Here is a 17,864-nt window from a genome sequence, read left to right as displayed (position 1 = left end):
TGCAGGACACAAAGAAGTCCCATCCCGTCCCCCCCCTCCCCCAGGGGTCCACCTTGAGGTGCATTGTCCACACGTAACTTTATCCCATGTGAGATAATGGCAGGAATCCGAGCTGCCAGAAAGTCTGGTCGCATCTGGGGAATACGCAACAGTCAACCTGTCTGAATAGAGCCGATTATCTCCGATCTCTGTTTTCAGGACAAGTCCAGACTTATCCTGGCTAGAATAATGCAGCCCAAAAGGATGTAATTTGGCCTGTTGTTCCTGTGTTGGCTCACTGAATGATTTACCAAATTAGTTCCACTCCCTTGCTCTTCTCTCCTAGTGCCGCACGTTTTTCCCTTTTTTTCTAAATAATATTTTATTGAGGTATTTGAAAAACTTTTATAACAGTGACATAAACGATGATATCAACATGGTAAAATAAACATTATCCCCCCCAACCCAATCTTCACACACCTCAACCATACAACAACAATCCGCACCCCCCCCCCCCCCCTCGGAATACTGCATCTGCTGACATTCTAATTTTTCCCGAGAAAGTCGACAAATAGCTGCCACTTCCGGTTGAACCCTAACATTGACCCTCTTAAGGCGAACTTTGCTTTCTCGAGACTGAGAAACCCAGCCATGTCACTAACCCAGGTCTCTACACTCGGGAGCTTTGAGCCCCTCCACATGAACAAGATCCGTCTCCGGGCTACCAGGGAGGCAAAGGCCAAGACGTCAGCCTCTTTCACCCCCTGAACTCCCGGCTCTTCCGACATTCCTAAGATCGCTATCTGTTTTTAGCACCGTGGACATTGCCTTCGCAAAATCCTGCCAAAACCCTCTAAGCTTCAGGCATGCCCAAAACATGTGGACATGATTTGCTGGGCTTCCCGCGCACCTCGCACACCTATCCACAACCCCGAGAAACCTGCTCATCCTAGCTGCTGTCATGTGTGCCTGGTGGACTACCTTAAATTGTATCAGGCTAAACCTGGTACATGATAAGGATGTATTAACCCTGCTTAGGACATCCGCCCACAGACCCGCCTCTGTCTCTCCTCCTAGCTCATCCTCCCACCTGCCCTTAAGCTCCTCCACCAGGGTTTCCTTCGCCTCCAAAAGCTCCTGGTAGATATCCGATACCTTCCCCTCTCCCACCCAGGTACTGGAGACTACTCTATCCTGTATCCCCCGTGGCGGCAGCAGCAGAAAGGCCGGCACCTGTTTTCTCACGAAGTGTCGCACCTGCAAATACCTAAAACCTGCTGGCAATTTGAATTTATCCATTAAAGCTTTCAAGCTGGAAAAGCTCCCGTCTATAAATAGATCCCCCATCCTTCTAATTCCTGCCCTCTGCCAACTCTGGAACCCGCCATTTAGCCTACTCGGTACAAACCTGTGGTTATTATAAATCGGGATCCAAATCGATGCTCTGTTATATCTCCTCCATTGCCCCAGATCCTCAGAGCCACCACTATCACCGGACTTGTGGAGTATCGGGCTGGCGAGAATGGCAGAGGTGCCGTTACCAGTGCCCCCAAACTGGTGTCTTTACATGATGCCGCCTCCATCCGCTCCCATGCCGACCCCTCCCCCAGTACCCACTTCCTAATCATGGTTATATTAGCCGCCCAGTAGTAGTTGCAGATGTTTGGCAGCGCCAACCCACCCTCCCCCTGACTGCGCTCCAGCAACACTTTCTTCGCTCGTGGGGTTTTACTCGCCCACACAAAGCCCAAAATAATTTTATTCACCTGCTTGAAAAAGGTCTTAGGGATGAAGATGGGGAGGCACTGAAAGACGAACAGAAATCTGGGGAGGATTGTCATTTTCAGTCTGTACCCTCCCCGCCCGTGATAGCGGGAGCATGTCCCATCTCTTAAAGTCCCCTTCCATTTGTTCTACCAACCGGGATAGGTTTAATTTGTGTAGTACTTCACATTCCTGGGCCTCCTGGATTCCCAGATATCGAAAGCTCCTTCCTACCATTCTAAGCGGCAGCTCTCCCAGTCTCTTCTCCTGCCCTCTTGCCTGGATCGCAAACATCTCGCTTTTCCCCATGTTCAATTTCTACCCCGAAAAATTGCCAAATTCCCCCAAGATTCGCATTACTTCCCCCATCCCCTCCAGTGGGTCCGAAATGTACAAGAGCAGTTCATCTGCATAGAGTGAGACCCGGTGCTCCCCCGCACCAGCCCTTTCCAGTTCCTAGAGGCTCTTAACACCACGGCCAATGGCTCTATGGCCAGAGCAAACAGTAACGGGGAGAGGGGACACCTTTGCCTCTTCCCTCGGTGTAGTTTAAAATACCCCGACCTCAGCCGGTTCGTACGCACACTCGCTACTGGTGCCTGATAGAGCATCCGCACCCAGTCAATAAAGCCCTCACCAAATCCAAACCTTCCCAGCGACCCAGGGCTGTTTAGCACAGGGCTAAATCGCTGGCTTTGAAAGCAGACCAAGGCAGGCCAGCAGCACGGTTCAATTCCCGTAACAGCCTCCCCGAACAGGCGCTGGAATGTGGCAACTAGGGGCTTTTCACAGTAACTTCATTTGAAGCCCACTTGTGACAATAAGCGATTTTCAATTTTTCAATTTTCAATTTCAACACAGGTAATTCCACTCCACCCGATCAAAAGCCTTCTCCACATCCATCGCTACCACCACCTCCGCCTCCTCTCCTAAGGGCATCATAAGAACATTGGCCTTGAGTTGCCTGCCCTTAACAAATCCCGTCTGGTCTTCCCCTATCAACCCCCCGCGGGACACAGTCCTCTATCCTTGTGGCTAGTATCTTAGCCAGTAGTTTGGCATCCACATTCAGTAGAGAAATCAGCCTATATGACCCACATTGCTCCAGATCCTTCTCCCATTTCAGAATCCATGAAATTGAGGCCTGCAACATTGTTGGGGGGGAGGACTCCCTTCTCTCTTGCATTGTTAAATGTCCTCACCAGCAGTGGGCTCAATATCTCTGAAAACTTCTTATAGAATTCCACCGGGTAGCCGTCAGGCCCCGGGGCCTTGCCCGACTGCATGCCCTCCAGCCCCTTGATTATTTCCTCAATCTCAATTGGGGCTCCCAGCCCTTCTACCAGGTCCTCCTCCATCCTCGGGAACCTCAATTGGTCCAAAAAATGCCTCATCTCCTCCACCCCAGCCGTGGGTTCTGACTCATATAATTTACTATAGAGGTTCTTAAACACCTTGTTTACCCCAGTTGGGTCCAAGGCAGTATTACCGTCTCTACTCTTTACCTATCTCCCCAGCCGCCTCACTTTTCCTAGCTGGTGTGTCAACATTATGCTTGCCTTTTCCCCGTACTCTTAGACCCACCCACCCCTTGCCTTCCTCAACTGTTCCACTGTGTTCCCTGTGGTCAACAGCCCAAACTCCGCCTGTAGCCTCCGCCGCTCCCTCAGTAGCCCCCCGTCCGGGGCCTCCGAGTATCTCCTGTCTACCTGGAGCATCTCCTTAACTAACCTGTCCCTCTCAGCCAGTTCCACCTTTTCTCTGTGTGCCCGTATCGAGATTAATTTCCCTCTGATTACTGCCTTCAAAGCTTCCCAGACCGTCGCTGCAGAGACCTCCCCCGTATCGTTTGTTTCCAGGTAGTTCTGGATGGACTTGTTAACCCACCCACAGACCGCCTCGTCCGCTAGCAACCCCACATCTAGTCTCCACAGCGGGTGTTGCCCTCTCTCCACACTAACCCGTAGATCCACCCAGTGCGGGGCATGATGCGACACTGCGATTGCCGAGTACTCCGTATCCACCACCTTCGGTATTAGCGCCCTGCTCAGAACAAAAACGTCGATGCGAGAGTATACCTTGTGGACATGGGAGGAAAAGGAAAACTCCTTCGCCCTTGGCCGTGCAAACCCCCCCCGTCTGTTCCATTACACCCTTCAATTCCTTTGCCGCAGCCGGCCTCCTCCCTGTCCTGTATTTTGACCGGTCCAATTCCAGATCAATGACTGTATTGAAGTCCCCTCCCATGATCAGGTCTTACCTAAAATCTGTCTCATAAATTCCACGTTGTCCCAATTTGGAGCATATATGTTCATAAGTACCACTCGCACCCCCTCCAGCTTCCCACTCACCATTATTATATACCTACCCTCCTTGTCTGACACGATTGCTTCAAATGCCATTCGTTTGCTGACCAAGATCGCTACCCCCCTGGTCTTTGAGTCCAGTCCTGAGTGGAACACTTGGCTGACCCACCGTCTCCTCAATCTCGTCTGGTCTGTAACCTTTAGGTGTGTCTCTTGTAGCACTGCCATGTCCGACTTCAGTCCCCTCAAATGCGCGAACACGCGAGCCCTCTTGACCGGCCCATTCAGTCCTCTAACGTTCCATGTGATCAGCCTGGTAAGGGGGGGCTTCCAACCTCCCCTGTCGACTAGCCAGCACCCTTTTTAGGCCAGCTTCGAGCTCGCGCCCTACGCTTCCTCGAGTCCCCACTCGGGCAGTCGCCATTCCCGACCTCCCATTTGTCCTCTAGTAACTGTTCATCCCCTGTCAGCAAAGCAGCTTCCCCCCCCCCCCCCACCAACAACACTAGAAGCCCAATCCCCCAAGTCAAGCTCCAGCTTAACACCTGCTCACACCCCGCTGCGCTTCCGAGAGTCAGCTGACACATGCTGACTTGATAGCCCCCGCCCCTGGCATCAAGCAGTCTGTCTCCCTATTGTTCTCTCCCCTCTTCCCCCAGATGAATAAACATTTTAAAAGCATCACATTCACCAGTAAACAAACATCAGAAAAAAAAGTGAAGAAACAGTCACTTTAGAAAAATAATCACCCAAAAAGCAGAACCAAATTCAAAGCCCATCCCCCCTCTAACCAGCTCCCTGCAAGACAAAGCAACCTTTAACCATCCATACAGCCCATTATTTCACAAAGCGCTATTTACATTTATACAAACCAGCACAACAAATCGGCGCCACAGTACTTCTCCAAGGCTTCAGTGTCTTTGAATTCGCCTCCAGCTTCATTTCTTTCATAAAAGTCCATACTTCGTCTGGCGTTTCAAAGTAGAAGTCCTATTCCTCATGTGTGACCCACAGACGGGCTGGGGACAACATCCCAAACTTCACCCCCTTCTTAAAGAGGGTCGTTTGTGCCCGATTGAACCCAGCTCAATCTTGGCCTCTTGGCCAAATCCGCTCCCGGGTCCTGATAGATGCGCAACTCACAGTTCTCCCACTTGCTGCTCCATTCTTCCTTGGCCCACCGCAAAATGTGTTCCTTGTCCATGAAACGGTGAAAACGTACTACCATGGCCTTCGGCTCGTTCGCTTGGGGCTTCCTCGCGAAGGCTCTGTGCATCTGTCAAATTCCAGGGGCCGAGCGAATGCCCCAGCCCCCATTAACTTCTCCAACATGTCAGTCACATAGGCCCTCACACCTGATCCCTCACTGCCTTTAGGGAGGCCAACAATTCTGCGATTCTGCTTCTTGGACCTACTCTCCAGGTCTTCCAGCTTCTCCTACATTCTTTTCTTGCGGTTGTTCATTATCCCCACCTTGTTTTCCAGCATGATGATGTATTCCTCGTGCTCAGACAACTTTTGTTCCACCTTCTGCATCGCTCTCCCGTGGGTTTCCTGATTCTGAACCACTTGATCAATCGAAGCCTTAATCGGTTCCAGCGTGTCCTCCTTCAGCTTGGCGAAGCAATCCTCGAAAAACCTCACCAGCTGATCCGTTGACCACTGTGCCGTCTCCCCATGGCCCTGCGCTGCCTCGCCATGTTGTCCCATGTTACCAGCTTTACTTGCGTCTCCCTTATAGGACTTTGTCTTCTCACACGGCCACTTCTGGTCAAATTCTCCACACACCGAGGGGGATTTCTCCTTACTGCCTCACTCTTCACCGATTTATCCCATAAAATCCAGAAAAAACGGAAAAAGTTCCAAAAGTCCGTTACAGGCGGGAGTTATCAAATGTGTGACCTACTCCGCCATGGCCGCCACCGGAAGTCCACGTTTTTCCCTTTCAAGAAAACACCCAGTTCCCAATTCAAAGTTACCATTGACCCTTTCAGGCTTAAAACGCACCATTGGCATTTTTGCTAATTATCTTAAATCTGTATCCTTCGCTTACTGATCCTACTGCCAGTGGAAACACAGTTGATAGGGAGAAGCTATCCTAACCCCATCTAAATTTGAGCATTCCTTCTCTGCATTAAGGTGAACCATCTCAGTTCTTCTGACTTTCTTAACATTGTAGTTTCGGTAGGAATTTAAATTGAGGTTTTCTTTGCAGTTGGTGAACATTTGCGACCATGTTGAATCGGCATTTGCCCTGCTCACGTCTGCGGCTGGCAATCGGAGGTTATGATTGATGCAGGAAACAGTGGGAGTGAGCAAACAGTGAGTTGCTGAAAACTTAAGACAGAGGGTATAAGATGTTGGAAAAATATTGGAGGTGGGTGGCTTGATTGTTTACACAGACTCAGGAACCGTTTAATTGGATTTGGATTTGTTTATTGTCATGTTTACCGAGGTACAGTGAAAAGTTTTTTTCTGCGTACAGCTCAAACAGATCATGTAGTACATGAAAAGAAAATACCTGATTTAATGTGATGGCTTTGATTGTTGCTGTTCTATCATCTTAGTAGACTGTGCTAAATTAATCTGGTAGTGTAGTGTGTGTGTGTGGTGCAGAAGAATTCACAGCCTTACAACCAAACTTGCGGTGTCAGTGAACATGTGGACTGTTTTATTTTTTGCGATATCCTTTCCATCCCTTTCCCATCAATTTGCACAAGTTAGCTTTTTTGTTAGTCCCACCAGTAAGTACAGTTTTCAATTGCGTGCTCCAACGCAACTTAATCCGCTGAGGGACGTGTAGAATTAATTGCTCGCTCGGTTACATTTTGCAAAAGAGCTTGGAAATTAGTTTCTGAAATGTGACATCAAATTGGAAACCTTGAATTGCAATTTAGTAAATGGGAACAAAAAAAAAGACAATCATTCTGAGTATAAACTGTGTCACAAAACCCATGATGGGTGCAATTGTGAAATATCATGTTTTGTTTTGTGTAGTAAAATGATGGATAGCAGTGCTCGATTATGGTAATTTTAGGCAACAACTTAATGAAGAATAGTTTATTTTGATAAAATCTGACAGGTGATCATACATGCAGATCAGGAATTTTGTTGAATTGCTGAAGCATAATTTTTAAAAAATAAATTTAAAGTACCCAATTCATTTTTCTCCAATTAAGGAGCAATTTAGTGTGGCCAATCCACCTACCCTGCACATCTTTGGGTCGTGGGGGTGAAATCCACACAAACACAGGGAGAATGTGCAAACTCCACACGGGCAGTAACCCAGAGCCGGGATCGAACTTACGACCGTAGCGCCGTGAGGCAGCAGCGCTAACCACTGCGCCACCGTGCTGCCCCATAATTTTTTTCTGTTGCTAGTTTTGTAAACCAGACAAAAATTATAAGGACCAAGAATAAATCGACGTTCTAAGGGGCTTCGCAAGAGTGTAATCAGATCAACGTTGACACCAAGACACCTAAGTAGATGTTGGGACAGATGCGTAGCAACTTGGCCAAGGAAGCCATTTTTGCCGAACGTTGAGAGAGACTGCAAAGCCGAGATGTTAAGGATGGAATTCCACAGCTGAGGATATAGTTGCCAGCAGTGGAGCAATTAATATCGTGGATGCACAAAAGGCTGGAATTGGAGGAGGGCAGAGATCCCGGAGGAGCGTAGAGCCAGCGGATGTTACATAGATCGGGAGGGGTGAAGTCATGGAGGGATTTGAAAACGTGTGTGAGAATTTTACATTTGAACTTGGCAGATCTGCAGATGATGTCGCATTGGGGTGATGGGTGAACATGATTTGGTGTACATTAAGGTGTGGGCAGCAGAGCTATAGACGAGCTGGTGTTTATCAGCCGAACGACTGGTCATTTATGCCTTTAGGATCTTTATTGACCAACGGGGTGCATGATTTATTTTTAACTCTCCTCTGTTAATATGCTTGTGGATGTGTATAGGCTTCTTGAGCATTTGTGTGGCTTGCATTTTTTAATGCCCTTCACAGTCTCAGGGCATCCCAAAGCAATTCTCAGCCACTTTTGAAATGTGGCCATTGCTGTACACAGCAAGATCCCATAACAAACGATGAGAAAATGGCCAGATTGCCTGCTTTAGTGATGGTGATATTGATTGAGTGGAGAGCAAGGTTGCCCTTCTTTGAAATTAATTGTGCTGTGGGTTCTTTAGCATCCGGCTGAGCGGGCAGGTGAGGCCATGGTTAATATCTCATCTGATTGACGGCATGTCCAACAATGCAGCACTCCCTCAGCACTGGGAGTGTCGACCTAGATTTGGTGCTCAAGTCCCTGGAGCGGAATCTGAACCCATAGACTTCTGACTCCTAAGTGAGTGCTCACTGGGAAACATCATCCCTGGGGTACATTTAAAATCTTACTTGAATGAAAACTTGGTGTTTATCCTGTAAATCACTTGCATAACTCGTAAGCTTGTGGTGGTGGTGGGGAGGGGGGGTGTATATTGCTGGTGTGGTTGACATTTTATGGGTGATTTCTTATTAAGGTCACTTTTTCATTTCTTGCCCACTCCCACAAACAAATCCAAGGCTTTTCTGTTTTGTGTGCCCTTGTTAATGGGCTTGCAACTAGCACGCTACAAAAGCTCAATCCTCAAATGGGTCAAAAGAAAAACAACAATTTGCAGAGTAATGCCACTTACTAATTAGTATTTGTGACAACACTGTCACGAGCTATATTTCATTTGCTTCTGAGTAATTACATCTGTTAAAGCAGTAATCAGCTCCGTTGCAGTGCTGGCTAGGAATCGTGCCCAGAAAGCAGTATCTGCTGTCTTAATTGTTGATCGAAACCAACAGCGCATCTCCTGTTGGAATGAATCTCTCTGAGCTAAAACATACTTCAGCTGAACATTAGGACTCGCAGGCATATCTGAGTGGCTCTTGCTGTGCTTTCTTTTTTCATGACAATTAGCCTGATTTTAATTAGGTAGCCAAAGCACCTGAGATAGAGGGCACCAAATCTTCTAAATCTGTACACCGGTTTAAAGGCGTTTGTGAGGCCGCAGCCAAATTCTTTGGATGGACACCACACATAGTGAAGCATTGTGGCTAAGATTATGACTTGCATGAATTCAGGGTGTTCAGTTATGATTTGTGTTTTCTTTTTGGCTGCATTATTGCATGAGGCAATCCGAGAAGAATGCAGCCATGGAGCGGATGGCACGATGAAAAAGACAGAACATGAACTCTAAGTTATCAGTATTTTTCTTAAACTACGTTCACCACGATTTGGAAGCAGAGATCCACTTGTTCAGGGTTATACAGTTTTTGCGCTCTGTGCATTTCTAAAATGTAGGGCAGCAGTTTGAGACATGTTGCATGGCATTCTCCGGTCCCCCAGCCGTGTGTTTTTCAGCCGCGTGCCGTTCGCTGCCTGCGGGATTGTATCTTCCCGCCGCTTGTCATTGTAACCACCCCACGCCGCCGCTAAACCCACTGGCGGGGGTACACTGCCGGCGGGAAATTTGAATCATAATGACCGGAGAATTCCTGCAGTTATATTAAAAAAATACACAACTTGCAGTTTAATACATTACTTCGCAGGAGTAGGTTCAGCTAAAACGGTAACAGCAGGCACAGCATGTAATTGCAAGGGGGGAGGGGGGGGGGGGGAGTATAAAAGTAGGAAATTATTGCTCTGCCTGTCCAGGACATTGGTGAGACCCTACCTAGAGTACTGTATAAAGTTTTGGTCACCTTGCTTAAGGACGGACATACCTGCAATGGAAACAGTCCAGAGAAGGTCCACGTGCCTAATTCCTGGGATTAGGGGGTTGATTTATGAGGAAAGATTGAGCAGGTTGAATCTATACTCATTGAGGTTTAGAGGAATGAGATCTTACTGAAACAAAGGAGACTGCGAGGGGGTTTGACAGGTTAGACACTGAGAGGATGTTGCCCCTCATAGAAGAATCTAGAACTAGGGAGCCCCAGTTGAACAATAAGGGGTCTTGCATTTTAGCTAGAGACGAGGAGGAATTTCACTCTGCAGGTGGAGGCTGGTTCATTGAATATATTCAAAGTTAGGTTAGATGCTCGAGCTCAAGACCCTAACCCAATTTGAGCAAGGAGCCCTTGAGGATGGTGAGTGGCCTGACAGCTTGGCCTCTATCACTAGTGGCATTTCACATCCACACAGCTGGTTTAGCTCACTGGGCTAAATCGCTGGCTTTTAAAGCAGACCAAGCAGGCCAGCAGCACGGTTCGATTCCTGTACCAGCCTCCCCGGACAGGCGCCGGAATGTGGCGACTAGGGGCTTTTCACAGTAACTTAATTGAAGCCTACTTGTGACAATAAGCGATTTTCATTTCATTTTTCATTTCATTAGATTCATTTTCACTGTACTTGTCTCTCCCTCCTTATGTGAGGGACCTTTTGCCCTCATGGGGCTAATGCCCTCCCCATGTCAGAGTCCTTCACATTGCCCATGCTGCCTGGCTTCTCACAGGACCCCACCATCCCCTATGCTGACCCTGTGATTTTAACCGCACCCACCTACTTGCAGCTCCCACTCCGGAAGGGCATTCCCTCGAGGAAAGATTGCTTCGATCCCAGTGAGGGAGACCCACAAAGTGCTAACTATGCACCAGGGACCAAAGCCTTAGAAGACCTAGAGCCCACAACAGTGAAGGCCCGCCAAGGCCTGCGATCATAAACCCCTCGATATCACCACCCTCGCCCACAGCCAACTGATAACCACTTAGCTAGTTCCCCCACGCCTAGTTCCCCCACGTCCACTCCTGTGCCCCTGTCCATTAGACACCTTGGATGGTAGTGATGACTCACTTTTGATATCCTCTTCGGAGGTGAGGTTGCCATGTTCTGGTTTTTATAGAGCTGTTGTAACTCACACCGACAGCATATCACATGGGCGCGTAATGAATATTCAGAGAGGGTGGAACACCTGGCAGGATGGCTTGCGGTTTAGATGGTGATGCATTTAAATGAGGTTCTCAACCATCCTGGACTGGAACCTTCCTTCGTCACGGCGAGGAAAATAGCGAAATGGGATCTCACCAGTGAGAATCACGTCTCCTGACTCTTGGACAGCAAATAGCATTCCTCTGTTCTTTAAAATAGTGCATTTTACGTTCACCTGACAGGGAAAAAGAAACCTTGGCTTGACCATTCACCTGAATGGTGGCACTGCCGCCGGTGCAGCTTCCACTCAGTACTACCTTCAAGTGCCAGACTGGATTCAGTGGCAAGATTACTCATGATGCTGAAACCTACATCTTCTGACTGAGTTACATTGAGTCATAGCTGACACTCCAGTAGTATTGTCAGTAAACAAAATATTAAAACTCAAACTTTGACTCCATTCTTTGCCTCCTTTCCCATCTTGCTTTCTCCTTGATATTGGAGTTGGCAAAAGGGGACAGTTGTGAAAGTCCTTTTTGCCGTGATCAGCACTACATTTCCTGGTGTGCATTCTGCAAAGATCGCCATGTAAGAGCCGATTTCATGGTTGATTCCTGTATGAGTAAAAACAAAAAGAGAATGGCAAACTTTAAACATGGATGTTTCCTTCACAGCAAAGAATTATGCCCCCTATATTTTTTTCCAGAACATTTGTTTAAAATTGAATGATACTATACATTTTCCCAAACAATGAAACAATTATGAGAAGATGCAGACAGATATTTCTTGCAGTGAGTTTATTGCGGCTGATGTGTTCTTCATGCATATAATTGCTTTCTCCCTCTAGGTGCTGTTTGTTCCCAGGCATTGGTGGCACTACGTGGAATCCTTAGATCCTGTCACTGTCAGCGTTAACTCCTGGATTGAACTGGTAACATATCCAACCATACTTGTTTTGTTACCTTTTGTATAAAAGGAAAGACTTGCATTTATATCATGATCATCAGCGGCCCCAAAGTACTTTACAGCCAGTTACGTACATAGGAGGAGGACTAGGTCATTCAGCAACTCGAGCCTGCTCCGCCACTCAATGAGGTCATTGCTGAGTCCAAACTTCATATCCCTGCCTTCCTCCCATATCCCTCAATACCTTTGCTTAACAAAAAATTATCTTTCTCAGATTGAAAATAAACAACTGATCCAGCATCAATTGGCATTTGTGGACGTGAGTTCCAAAACTCTACCACCCTTTGTGTGTAGAAATGCTTCCTAACATCTCTCTTCAATGGTCTGGCCATATTCTTTGGATCATTCCCCCTAGTTCTAGAATCTCTAACCGGTGAAAACTCTGCTTAACTACTTTACCTTTTCCTGTTGCTATCTTGAAGACTTTGATCAGATCACCCCTTAACCTTACCTAAATTCGAGAGAAAACCAGCCTAATTTGTATAATCTATTGCCGTAATTTAACCCCTGAAACCCAGGTATCATTCTTGTTAAACTACGTTGCTCTCCCTCAAAAGCCAAAATACCCTTCCTAAGGTGTGGTGCCCAGATCTGTTCACAGTTCTCCAAATGGGGTTGAAACAGGGTTTTGTAAAGCTGCAGCATAACTTCTATGTTCTTATGCTTCAGTCCTCTAGATATAAAGGCCAATGAATAGTGTGAACAATTGAGGCCTAACACAGATCCCTGTCGGACACCACCAGTCACGTCCTGCCAATTTCAGTACCTAATCATTATCGCTACTTTCTGTCGCCCGCCACTCAACTAATTTCCCAAGCCCTCAATTCCCTGGGCTTTCTTAACAGTCTCTTCTGTGGGACTTGATCAAATTCCCGTACCAGCCTCCCCGGACAGGCGCCTCAATGTGGCGACTAGGGGCTTTTCACAGTAACTTCATTGAAGCCTACTCGTGACAATAAGCGATTTTCATTTTCATTTTCAATTCCTTCTGGAAGTTCCTTTAACAGCATCCATAGATTCCCCTGCCACTACCTTAATCATCTCTTCAAAGAATCCAATCAGGTTTGTAGCGTGAATCCATGTTGGCTCTCCCTGATAACTGCAATTTTTCGAGGTGTTAAGTTACCTTACCCTTGACTACAGACTCTAACAATTTCCCCACCACAGATGTTAGGCTAACTGGTCTGTAATCCCTCTTGGTTTACCTCTTTTGCCCTTTTTCCAATCCAGAGGGATGACTCGTGTATCGAGGGAACCCTGAAAGATAATAGTTAGAGCACTTACAATATGCTCTCCTACTTTTTGCTTTTAATGGGGGAAACAGGACATCTAGTTTATACACAGTAAGCTCCCACAAGCGGCAATGTGATAATAATGAGGTTCTTTTTTGTTTCGCTGTTTGAAGGAAGTGCTGAAAGGCGCTATATAACTAGAAGTCTTTGTTTTTCCATCCACTTCCTGCAGCCAAGCAGTTTGCTGGGAATATACAATGCAAAGTTGCTGATAAGTTTCTGTCACTGCACTTGGTACTGACTGCTTGTCAGCAGCGGGAGAGAGGTTAGCAGATATATCTGGTGGATTCTGTTAAAACTGGGAACTTGTAACCCTTTCTCCACAAATCAGAGTAAGTCCTTTCATTTCAGAAATTTTCAAAAATGCTTGCATCCGGTCGATTAAGTAGCATTATTAGATGTGCATATTGCCAAATATAGAAGAAAAAGTAACTATAAGACCATAAGGCATAGGAGCAGAAGCAAGCCATTCAGCCCATCGAGTCTGCTCCGCCATGGCTGATCTGATATGATAATTCTCAACTTCACTTTCCCTCCCTTATCCCCATAACCCTGAAGGCATTTCTAATGCGGACTTAAGCCGTAAGCGTGGAGCGTAAGTTAGGGCAGCACGGTAGCATAGTGGTTAGCACAGTTGCTTCACAGCTCCAGGGTCCCAGGTTCGATTCCCGGCTGGGTGACTGACTGTGTGGAGTCTGCACGTTCTCCCCGTGTCTGCGTGGGTTTCCTCCCACAGTCAAAAGATGTGCGGGTTAGGTGCATTGGCCATGCCAAATTGCCCTTACTGTCCAAAAAAAGGTTAAGTGGGGCTTACCGGGTTACGGGGATAGGGTAGATACGTGGGCTTGAGTAGGGTGCTCTTTGTAAGGGCTGGTGCAGACTCGATGGGCCGAATAGCCTCCTTCTGCACTGTAAATTCTATGTGTGGCCATGTGAAGGGTGCATAGTAAAACAGAACAAAGTGTCTAATTGAGCATGTGCAAGGACTGGATATAAGTAAAAGTATTCTACAGACAGAAGTAAAATAAATGTTCAGTATCACACTTCGCAAAGGACAGAGCAGCCGGACACTCGATGCGGCAAATGGCAGGGGTAAACTGTGGTAGCTAAAGCCAATTCTTTTAAGATTCTGCATAGGTCTCACAAAAGACCTGTTACTAGTTAGCTGCTGCAGGGATCTCTGTGACAACTGTTATTCTTCACTATCAATATTGAATTGATCAACGCGCGGAGGGATGTGTCAGTGAGTTCTCAGTTGACACAAAGGCTTGTGTTAGTGGCAAAAACCGAAATGTAAAACAAAAGACCACATTCAGGAGGGGAAGTGAATCATTATCTGTCAAATGATAGATGAAGGCAGTAAGGGTTGTGTTACAATTGTCGTTGGGGCCAATACCAGGCATTTATATTGCTGGAATATAAACAGAAAATGCTGGAGAGCTGGCACCATCTGTGGATAGAGAAATGGAACATTTGGAATGCGTATGACTCCTTCGTTGCTTTCATTTTACTTATGTAGCTATACGCTGTACTAAAGTCTGTTGTCTGAGATTGAGCACTGGTGCATTATTCTCAAAGTTGTTAGGCTACAGTAAAGAGTACTGAGGTATGTTCAGACATGAAATAGAGAAGTAAACACGGGCACACGCCCTTATGCAAGATCTTGCTTGTACCTTGTGTGGCGGCAGGATGGTTATCACTGTTGCTTCACAGCTCCAAGGTCCCAGGTTCGATCCCGGCTTGGGTCACTGTCTGTGCGGAGTCTGCACGTTCTCCCCGTGTCTGCGTGGGTTTCCTCCTGGTGCTCCGGTTTCCTCCCACAGTCCAAAGACGTGCAGGTTAGGTGGATTGGCCATGCTAAATTGCCCTTAGTGTCCAAAAAGGTTAGGTGGGGATACAGGGATAGGGTGTGGGCTTAAGTAGGGTGCTCTTTCAAAGGGCCAGTGCAGACGCGATAGGCCAAATAGCCTCCTTCTGCACTGTAAATTCAATGATCTATAAGAGAATCTTGTTCAGTTTTCCTTCCCATCATCCAAGATTAGCGTCGCACTTTGCATCCTCAGTAAGCTTGAGCTCATCCAAAGCTCTGCTGCCCATTTCCTAATGAAATGAAAATCGCTTATTTTCACAAGTAGGTTTCAAATGAAGTTACTGTGAAAAGCCTCTCGTCGCCACATTCTGGCGCCTGTTCGGGGAGGCTGGTACGGGAATTGAACCGTGCTGCTGGCCTGCCTACATTGTGCTCACTAACTTGCATTGGACGATGCCTCAATTTTAAATTTTCACCCTTGTTTTCAAATCCCTTCACAGCCTCACCCATCCCTATCTCTGTAAATCCCTCCCTCCCAACACGGGCTGGGCGGCACAGAAGGACAGTGGTTAGCACCTTTCTCTTCACAGTGCCAGGGTCCCGGGTTGCATTCCCACTTGAGTCACTGCCTTTGCGGAGTCTGCATGTTCTCCCCGTGTCTGTGTGGGTTTCCTCCGTGTTATGAGCCAGAATTTAGAGAACCCCAAAGTGCAGCATGGAGTTAACCTGAACCACAACTTTTAATAGATTGTGGTATGGGGAGCACACTGCCCACTCTACAGGTGTGGTACAGCAGAAATGGAAAAGTATTTTTTAAAGCAAAACAATGTTTATTCTATGAACTCAAGTTAACCTTTTTAAAAAATAGTGAACATTTTAGCAACCATTAATTCAAAATCAACCCCCAAAGACTACAACACTAAGTAATCCTTTAAGCTTTCCTTTTAACATACAGAAGACTTACAAAAAACATAATCTTTAACAGAAGCGCATCATGTTAAAGTCACTACTGAGAACATTTATAATTCTGAATTCACCAAATGATCAAGAGATAGTCTTTTCATGGCAGAGAGATCAACAGTACACCTGCTCTGTCTGTCTTCAGCTCCAACACTGAAAACGAAACTAAAACACACCCTGCAGCGAACAGCCTAAAACGAAAGTAAAAAGCCGACAGACAGCCCTGCTCCACCCTCTCTCTTTATCACTGCAGTAGTAAACACCCATTTCTTAAAGGTACTCTCACTGCAGATATTTATGTACACACCCATTTATAAACACCCATTTCCTCAAGGTACTCTCACATGACATCCGGGTGCTCCGGTTTCCTCCCACAAGTCCTGAAAGACATGCTTGTTAGGTGCATTGGACATTCTGGTTTCTTCCACACTTCCAAACAGGCACCAGAGTGTGGCGACTAGGGGCTTTTCACAGTAACTTCATTGCAGTGTTAATGTAAGCCTACTTGTGACACTAATGAAGATTATTTAAAAAACTATTCCAGAGGTTCCGATCTGTACAGACTTCAATAAAAGGCTTCAAGCGTAGCATTAACCTTTGAAGGGGTGGAAACCAACCTGTCACCAGAGTCCCTTACCTGCACAATCTCCCAGGAGGCAGCCTACCACCTAAGCTGGTGTGCCACTGGCCTTCTCCCTGTGTTCATAGAATGTCCCCCTCGTGCAGCAGACTCGATGGGCTGAATGGCCCCTTTCTGCACTGTAAATTCTATGATTCTATCACAGCTGACTCACTGCCTTACCTGGTAAGCATAGCTCAAATTGCATCTGCAACTTTTTCCTACTCGCCAGTAACTCCGGTGTCGGAGCAAGCGAGTACTGACGGTCCACCTCAAGGATGGAATCCACCAGCCTCTGGCCCTCTACGCTCCAAATCACGTCCTTGTGCGACTTATAGGATATTGTCTCCTCCTCCACCGCCCCTCCCCCACCCAATCACCACCTCAAGGGCTTCCCCAACGTAAAAGGAGAGATAGACTCATTCTTATTCAACGTAATGTACTCCCCAATAGCGGAGGATATGTGCCTGTAAAATCTTTGTCTGCCAACAACACTGTCTCCAATCTCCACAGTCGGCATTGAAAGTGGCCCGGCTCTCACGCCAGATCCATAAAATATGGGGCAAGATCTGAGATAACAATTGCCGAATACCCTGCCCTCTTCACCCAGGAAGGAGAGACCTACCCGCCCTAACCGACATAGGAGAAAAAAAGAAAAATCGTTATCAGTCGGATGCAAAAACCGCCACGGAACAGCGTGGAAACAGATGTCTTGGCTTTGCTACTCTGTAGATTACAGTACTGCACATCCCCTCCCAACCTGCTCCATAAAAAACAATAATGACATTGCCACTCCTGATAGAATCAGCGACTTTAGTCTAGATTGGTCCAACCGGGAATTTTTGATTTGATTTGATTTATTATTGTCACATGTATTAGTATACGGTGAAAATTATTGTTTCTTGCATGCTGTACAAACAATGCATACCGTACATAGGGAAGGAAGGAGACTGCGGAATATAATGTTACAGTTATAGCAAGGTGCAGAGGAAAGATCAACTTAATACAAGGTAGGTCCATTCAAAAGTCTGATGGCTGTAGGGAAGAAGCTGTTCTTGAGTCGGTTGGTCGGTGACCTCAAACTTTGGTATCTTTTTTTCTGTCGGAAGAAGGTGGAAGAGAGTATGTCTGGGTGCGTGGGGTCCTTAATTATGCTGGCTGCCTTTCTGAGGCAGCGGGAATTATAGATAGAGTCAAAGGATGGGAGGCTGGTTTGCGTGATGGATTGAGCTACATTCATGACCTTTTGTAGTTTCCTGCGG

General features: G+C 46.8%; 1 protein-coding gene across 2 annotated transcripts in view; it reads left to right on the top strand.

Moving 5' to 3' along the window:
- The window catches only part of hspbap1 (hspb associated protein 1), a 112,797-nt gene that overhangs the window by 77,111 nt on the left and 17,822 nt on the right, over window positions 1-17,864 (top strand). For both annotated transcript variants that reach the window (XM_038790077.1, XM_038790078.1), the window contains exon 6: window positions 11,803-11,886. In XM_038790077.1, the coding sequence (XP_038646005.1) occupies window positions 11,803-11,886 (84 nt within the window). The remainder of the gene's footprint in view (window positions 1-11,802; window positions 11,887-17,864) is intronic.

Source organism: Scyliorhinus canicula, chromosome 2, assembly GCF_902713615.1.
Source record: "Scyliorhinus canicula chromosome 2, sScyCan1.1, whole genome shotgun sequence".
NCBI classification, from domain to species: Eukaryota; Metazoa; Chordata; class Chondrichthyes; order Carcharhiniformes; family Scyliorhinidae; genus Scyliorhinus; species Scyliorhinus canicula.
This window is presented reverse-complemented; position numbering and strand designations above follow the sequence as displayed.